At 46.6% G+C, this 8,260-nt stretch overlaps 1 protein-coding gene across 1 annotated transcript; it reads right to left on the bottom strand.

The window, feature by feature from the left end:
- Window positions 1-1,576: 1,576 nt before the first annotated feature.
- LOC140903054 (zinc finger and SCAN domain-containing protein 32-like) lies at window positions 1,577-2,808 on the bottom strand. The gene is made up of 2 exons (XM_073323763.1): window positions 2,220-2,808; window positions 1,577-1,631 (listed from the first exon to the last, which is right to left on the bottom strand). Exons 1-2 carry the CDS (start codon window positions 2,799-2,801, stop codon window positions 1,614-1,616), a joined length of 600 nt encoding a protein of 199 aa, XP_073179864.1. The 5' UTR covers window positions 2,802-2,808; the 3' UTR covers window positions 1,577-1,613.
- Window positions 2,809-8,260: the final 5,452 nt, after the last annotated feature.

Raw genomic sequence — 8,260 nt, 5'->3', positions numbered from 1 at the left:
CAACGCCAGACAGCTACCGGTCAGTTGGGAATCAATTTGGAGTGGGCAAATCTACTGTGGGGGCTGCTGTGATGCAAGTAGCCCACGCAATCAAAGATCTGCTGATATCAAGGGTAGTGACCCTGGGAAATGTGCAGGTCATAGTGGATGGCTTTGCTGCAATGGGATTCCCTAACTGTGGTGGGGCTATAGACGGAACCCATATCCCTATCTTGGCACCGGAGCACCAAGCCGCCAAGTACATAAACCGCAAGGGGTACTTTTCGATAGTGCTGCAAGCTCTGGTGGATCACAAGGGACGTTTCACCAACATCAATGTGGGATGGCCGGGAAAGGTGCATGATGCTCGCATCTTCAGGAACTCTGGTCTGTTTCAAAAGCTGCAGGAAGGGACTTTATTCCCAGACCAGAAAATAACTGTTGGGGATGTTGAAATGCCTATATGTATCCTTGGGGACCCAGCCTACCCCTTAATGCCATGGCTCATGAAGCCGTACACAGGCAGCCTGGACAGTAGTCAGGAGCTGTTCAACTACAGGCTGAGCAAGTGCAGAATGGTGGTAGAATGTGCATTTGGACGTTTAAAGGCGCGCTGGCGCAGTTTACTGACTCGCTTAGACCTCAGCGAAACCAATATTCCCACTGTTATTACTGCTTGCTGTGTGCTCCACAATATCTGTGAGAGTAAGGGGGAGACGTTTATGGCGGGGTGGGAGGTTGAGGCAAATCGCCTAGCTGCTGGTTACGCGCAGCCAGACACCAGGGCGGTTAGAAGAGCACAGGAGGGCGCGGTACGCATCAGAGAAGCTTTGAAAACCAGTTTCATGACTGGCCAGGCTACGGTGTGAAAGTTCTGTTTGTTTCTCCTTGATGAAACCCCCCGCCCCTTGGTTCACTCTACTTCCCTGTAAGCTAACCACCCTCCCCTCCTCCCTTTAATCATTGCTTGCAGAGGCAATAAAGTCATTGCTGCTTCACAGTCATGCATTCGTTATTCATTCATCACACAAATAGGGAGATGACTACCAAGGTATCCCAGGAGGGGTGGTGGAGGAGGGAAGGAAAATGCCACACAGCACTTTAAGCACAGCACTTTAAAAGTTTACAACTTTAAAATTTATTGAATGACAGCCTTCTTTTCTTTGGGCAATCCTCTGTGGTGGAGTGGCTGGTTGGCCGGAGGCCCCCCCACCGCGTTCTTGGGCGTCTGGGTGTGGAGGCTATGGAACTTGGGGAGGAGGGCGGTTGGTTACAGAGGGGCAGCAGTGGCAGTCTGTGCTCCAGCTGCCTTTGCTGCAGCTCAACCATACACTGGAGCATACTGGTTTGGTCCTGCAGCAGCCTCAGCATTGAATCCTGCCTCCTCTCATCACGCTGCCGCCACATTTGAGCTTCAGCCCTGTCTTCAGCCCGCCACTTACTCTCTTCAGCCCGCCACCTCTCCTCCCGGTCATTTTGTGCTTTCCTGCACTCTGACATTATTTGCCTCCACGCATTCGTCTGTGCTCTGTCAGTGTGGGAGGACAGCATGAGCTCGGAGAACATTTCATCACGAGTGCATTTTTTTTTCTTTCTAAGCTTCACTAGCCTCTGGGAAGGAGAAGATCCTGTGATCATTGAAACACATGCAGCTGGTGGAGAAAAAAAAAGGGACAGCGGTATTTAAAAAGACACATTTTATAAAACAGTGGCTACACTCTTTCAGGGCAAACCTTGCTGTTAACATTACATACATAGCACATGTGCTTTCGTTACAAGGTCGCATTTTGCCTCCTCCCACCGCGTGACTACCCCCTCAACCTTCCCCCCTCCCTGTGGCTAACAGCGGGGAACATTTCTGTTTAGCCACAGGCAAACAGCCCAGCAGGAATGGGCTCCTCTGACTGTCCCCCGAAGAAAAGCACTCTATTTCAGCCAGGTGACCATGAATTATATCTCACTCTCCTGAGGATAACACAGAGAGATAAAGAACTGATTTTGGTTGAATGCCAGCAAACATACACTGCAATGCTTTGTTCTACAGTGATTCCCGAGTACGTGTTACTGGCCTGGAGTGGTAAAGTGTCCTACCATGAAGGACGAAATAAGGCTGCCCTCCCCAGAAACCTTTTGCAAAGGCTTTAGGACTACAACTAGGAGAACCGCAAATGCCAGGGCAAAGTAATCCTTTCACATGCTTGCTTTTAAACCATGTATAGCATTTTAAAAGGTACACTCACCAGAGGTCCCTTCTCCGCCTGCTGGGTCCAGGAGGCAGCCTTGGGTGGGTTCGGGGGGACTGGCTCCAGGTCTAGGGTGAGAAACAGTTCCTGGCTGTCGGGAAAACCGGTTTCTCCGCTTGCTTGCTGTGAGCTATCTACAACCTCCTCCTCATCATCATCTTCTTCGTCCCCAAAACCTACTTCCGTATTGCCTCCATCTCCATTGAAGGAGTCAAACAACACGGCTGGGGTAGTGGTGGCTGAACCCCCTAAAATGGCATGCAGCTCATCATAGAAGCGGCATGTTTGGGGCTCTGACCCAGAGCGGCTGTTCGCCTCGCTGGTTTTCTGGTAGGCTTGCCTCAGCTCCTTCAGTTTCACGCGGCACTGCTTTGGGTCCCTGTTATGGCCTCTGTCCTTCATGCCCTGGGAGATTTTCACAAAGGTTTTGGCATTTCGAAAACTGGAACGGAGTTCTGATAGCACGGATTCCTCTCCCCATACAGCGATCAGATCCCGTACCTCCCGTTCGGTCCGTGCTGGAGCTCTTTTGCGATTCTGGGACTCCATCATGGTCACCTGTGCTGATGAGCTCTGCATGGTCACCTGCAGCTTGCCACGCTGGCCAAACAGGAAATGAGATTCAAAAGTTCGCGGTTCTTTTCCTGTCTACCTGGCCAGTGCATCTGAGTTGAGAGTGCTGTCCAGAGCGGTCAGAATGGAGCACTCTGGGATAGCTCCCGGAGGCCAATACCATCGAATTGTGTCCACAGTACCCCAAATTCGAGCCGGCAACGTCGATTTAAGCGCTAATCCACTTGTCAGGGGTGGAGTAAGGAAATCGATTTTAAGAGCCCTTTAAGTCGAAATAAAGGGCTTCATTGTGTGGACGGGTGCAGGTTTAAATCGATTTAACGCTGCTAAATTCGACCTAAAGTCCTAGTGTAGACCAGGGCCTAGAAAACCAGTTTAGCTGACTCTAGGAGGGAAGGGGAAGGGCAGGGAAGGTAGGAGCATTGGAAAACTGTACCAGGAGGAGAACAATTAGGAGTCATACAGGAAGAGAAAGCACAGGGCAGCAGAGAGCAAGGTTACAGAAGCTAGGTAAGGGGACTTCAGCAAGACAGGTCACTCAGCACCAGGGCTTGAATTGAGCCTGAACGCTCCAGAATGCCATTCTAGCACATTTTTGAGGAGCTGGAATAGCATTTGGGTACTGCCAGTAGTACTATCACTTAATGGAGGAATTGGAAGCATGTTCCAGTACTTTTTTTTTTTCTTTTTAGGACAGAAATGCATTCTATTTTTTTTTCTTTCCTTAGGACTGGAGCACTCCTCGGTATGTAGCAGCCTCATGAGGCAGAGATCTCTGCCCACTTTCCTGAGCCCATATGGCCCAAGGACTGTGGACAACCAAATGGACTGGACCCCAGCCCAGAGAATGCCCTGGAGCAGTGAGGGACATGGGTTTAGTATTTATTGTTTTGTATGATCTGCACTCTCCTGTGCTCTATATGATTAAATATTAATGTGTTACACTCTGAGGAAAGTGTCTCGCTCTTCACAACTGCTGCATGCCCCTGAGGGCTTAAATGCTAAAACTGAAGCATCACACCTTTTGAGGCAGTTCTGGGAGAGAGGTGTGTTTAAATCCCAGGAAGTCAGAGGGATCAGGGATGCAACCAGAGGGACTAGCTGGATAGCAGCTTCCAACACGCACCAAGGTCTGTGCCCTAAAAGTGGGCCTAGTGACCCCGAGATTGGGACAGTGGCTGGATTCTGTTCAGGTACCAGAAGCTTAACACATCCCAGGGATAAAGAGTTCATAGGCTTGAATGCCTCTCACAGCAATCTTAGTGGGTGGCTGTCAGGGGGCACTCACAAAGCTATGACACAGGTCCTTCATCATAGTACTTTGTACTTACGCTTCTCTCTGAGCATCTTGAAGCAGTTCAGAAATATTACTGAAGTAAGCGTCACAATACCGCTGTGAGATGGGTATTAATTCTCCCTGCCTGCTAATTCACTTGCCGTGTTTCAAAACAGAATATATTTCCACAGCTGCTAATAATAATGTGGTATAACTGAACAGTACTATTGAGCAGGAGATGGGATGAAACCCCTGTAATTCTTAGAAAATACATGTGTAATCATAATAAAGAAGGCTGCAAACATTTATGTCTAAGTGTCAGTTACTTCAATTTCACCAGCACAAGTATTCATATTGGTGCAGATGCAGACTGAAACACTCCTCTGTTTAAAATTGGCTTATTCAGATGACTTTATCGTTAAAGTTGCATTCACAAGCTTTGTTTGACTAGAACCTGGGAAATCACTTTGATGAAAGTGGTAATTCATATAAATATGTGAAATTTCAGACGGGAAGGGACTTGTCCAAACCCTCCTCCAGTTAATAAATGTTTGTCATCCATCCGGGTAAAAGAAGCAATAGGATGTGACTAAGGTAACCAGGCATACAGGATGAATAGCAAATATTTGAATGAATAGTTTCAGCAAAAATCCATGAATCAAGTCAGTCTTAGAAGATCTCTTACTTGTGGGGAAAAGAAACTAAAAAAGAACCTTGGTTTTCACTTTTGAAAAAGGACAGAATTTAGCTTTGACTTACACCTTGTATTACCCACATAAGTCAAATCATAATTTCTAGGCCTTTTCCTTTCAACAATAGCACTGAGAACATAAACCTACGCAAACTAATTACTAGGGCTGAACAAAACGTGCTGCTGTGCTCTCCCTTTGTTGCCAGCTTTTGCAGTTTTCTCATGAGTCTAGCAATTAGTGGTCTTTTTCTTTAAGTCTCTTGGAGCCAAGTGATTGGGTAAGAATCTTGGCTTTAATCTCTCAGAAAATATTTAGGCACAGCAACAGGTACACAGGAAACAGCTCCTCCCCTCTTAAAGCCCCAGGAAGTTTTGAATTCCCATTTCCTGTAGGATCATCGTGGAGAGTTTGCCAGCCCAGCTGATTATGGCAATTCAATGCCCCAAACACATTCCTGCCTGGAGTACATGGGAGGTGGTGGACCTTATTGGTCTGTGGGGAGAAGAGTCTGTCCAGGCCAGGGCTGGCCTTACCAGGAGGTGAACTGAGGTGGACGCCTCAGGTGCCAGACTGTAGGACTCAGAATGTAGAAAATCGTGTCTGCTGATGATGCATATTTATTCTCTCTGCTCTAGATGCACAATTATGGTGGAGTGCTGTGCTGGGAGAAGGAGGGCACAAGAGACATAACAGACAGGCAGGAGAAAAGGTGAGAGGGAATAACAGAAATCAGCAGGAGCTGCAGGGAGAGAGAGGAGGAGGAGCCTGTTATGTACCTCTCTAGCACCCCCAGGAGCCTGGGCTGATTGACATCAGCTTCTCAGAGAGCTTCCTGTTTCCTGCTGCTTCCCTGAACCCACTTGAGGAGAACAGGCAGTCAACTGAAGTAGCAGGAGCCAGTTAGTCCCTTAAGACACTGATATGTTCCCTCACTCAGGCCCTGCTACCAGCCTGCTTATTTGTCCCCTTCAATTCAGTGTTGAGAGCCACTATAGCTGGCACAGAACAGCAGTCATGAGTGAAGGAAGAAAACGCCCCTCTGGGGCAGCATTCAGAAAAAGAAAGAAAGCAAAGGAAGCTTTTCTATATAAGCAGGAAGGAGCTCTCCTGAGATACATAGACACAAATGTTCATGGTGAGCCTTGACCATGAGTGGTAAGGACGTGAGTGGTGAGGAGATGCCTGATATTCCAGTCAGAGTGCAGGTGACCTGGCAGCTACTGCAGCATCCATATCTCCATCTCAAATGGATGTAGCCATGCACATTCCTGAAGAAAAGCGTAGATCAGAGAAGAGTGTGATGGAGGCGCAAGAAACAACTGCTGCTGAGTTTAGTTCCTTAAGTCTAGGTGATCCAGGACTGTGGACCCATTTGAGCAGTAGCCTGAAGGACTTCCTTTTACTGCATGGGCCACAGAAAATGAAAACTTCATGTTCCCCAAAGAAAATGAAAATAGAAGTTTCCATCCAACACATTACTGATGTGAAATCCCCAATGGTGACAAAGTGGAGAGGCCATGGCTTATGTACTCAAAAACTCGGAATGCTGCATACTGTTTTTGTTGCAAACTCTTCCAGTCTAATGTTCCAGCCACATTGGGTTCTACAGGAACAAAGGACTGGGAAAATCTGGCATGCCATGAGAAAGCAGCAAATCACCAGAGAGCATTCCATCGGTGGAAAGAGCTTGAGATGAGACAAAGGTTAAAGGCCATCATAGATGATCAGCATCAAGAGAAGATTGCATCAGAATCTCTTTACTGGCAAAATGTTCTGAAAAGGCTCATTGCCATTGTGAGAATGCTTGCTACCCAAACCCTAGTACTTCGTGGCACTTCAGATCAGCTGTATGTGCCAAACAATGGAAACTTCCTTAAAACTGTGGAGCTGATGGCTGAGTTTGATGCTGTACTCCAGGAGCATCTAAGAAGAGGCACCACCCAAGAAAGGTACACACACCACTACCTTGGAAAAACAATTCAAAATGAGATCATACAGTTACTGGTAACAAAAGTCAAACAGGAGATTGTGACAGATCTGAAGTCAGCAAGATATTACTCTGTTATTTTGGACTGCACACCTAACATCAGCCATACGGAACAAATGACTTTCATGGTGCATTTTGTAACAACAACAGAACCAGTGAAAATATCCCGGCAATGGTGACTGTCAGAGAGCATTTTCTAGAATTTATTGACATTGATGATACTACAGGAGCTGGTATGACAAATGTGCTTCTTAAAAAGCCAGAAGATACGGGAATTGCGATAGCTGACATGAGAGGTCAGGGCTACGATAATGGTGCCAACATGAGAGGGAAGAATAGAGACGTGCAGACACGGATCCGAGAGTTAAACCCTCGAGCTTTTTTTGTCCCAGGCAGTTCTCACTCATTGAACTTGGTGGTCAGTAATGCAGCATCAGCTTCTAGTGAGGCTGCTGAATTTTTTAATGTAATTCAAAACATCTATGTATTTTTCTCTGCATCAACTCATCGATGGCAAATTTTGAAGCAACATCTGGGAACATCCTTTCTGATACTGAAACCACTGAGTGCCACACAATGGGAAAGTCGAGTGAAGGCGATAAAGCCTATCAAACACCAAATTGGGAAGATAGATGATGCCGTAGTTGCCATTATGGAGGATAATTCTATGACAGTAACTGTTCATGGGAGAACAGTGGCAGAGGGAAATGGAATCACCAGAAACATACATAACTTCAAATTTCTGTGTGGCTTAGTGTTGTGGCATGACATACTGTTTGAAATAAATGTTGTAAGCAAGAGACTCCAAGGAGTTGACCCTGATATATCTGGAGCAATGGAACAACTGGACAAAGCAAAGTCATACCTACAGTCTTACCGGTCAGATGAGGGATTTCAAAACGTTCTGAAGAGTGCACAGAAGTTGGCAGAGGAACTTCACACTGAAGCTATTTTCCCACCCATTCAAGAACACAAGTCACCGAAGAAGATGACATTTTGATTAGGAGGCACAGGATAATCCCATAAGAGACCCCAAACAACAATTCAAAGTTGAATTCTTTAACCAGGTGCTAGATTGTGCAATACAGTCAGTTGAAGAATGTTTCATGCAGCTCAAGGAACACAGCAGTATATTTGGGATGTTGCATGATATTCCCAAACTCCTCACTATACCTGAAGAAGTCCTACACCAGCAATGCAGGGCACTAGAGACAGTGTTGACACATGATGACATGCGCGATATTGATGCGAGTGATTTAGGTGATGAACAGAAAGCCCTTTCAAGATACATTTTGGCAGGATCAACTCCAGAGGCTGTTCTGGAATATATGTGCACAAATTAGATGACCACCCTCTTTCCAAATGCTTTTGTTGCTCTGCGCATATTTCTAACACTTCCTGTAACAGCTGCCAGTGGAGAACGCAGCTTCTCCAAGCTGAAGTTAATAAAAACACAACTACGCTCCACAATGACACAGGAGAGGCTGGTCGACCTTGCAACCATCTCAAT

The sequence above is a fragment of the Lepidochelys kempii genome, chromosome 1, assembly GCF_965140265.1.
Source record: "Lepidochelys kempii isolate rLepKem1 chromosome 1, rLepKem1.hap2, whole genome shotgun sequence".
NCBI lineage: Eukaryota > Metazoa > Chordata > Testudines > Cheloniidae > Lepidochelys > Lepidochelys kempii.
This window is presented reverse-complemented; position numbering and strand designations above follow the sequence as displayed.

What these genes read in the sequence shown, in the direction of transcription:
- LOC140903054 (XM_073323763.1), bottom strand. Translation starts at nt 2,801, where the DNA reads ATGCAGAGCTCATCAGCACAGGTGACCATGATGGAGTCCCAGAATCGC.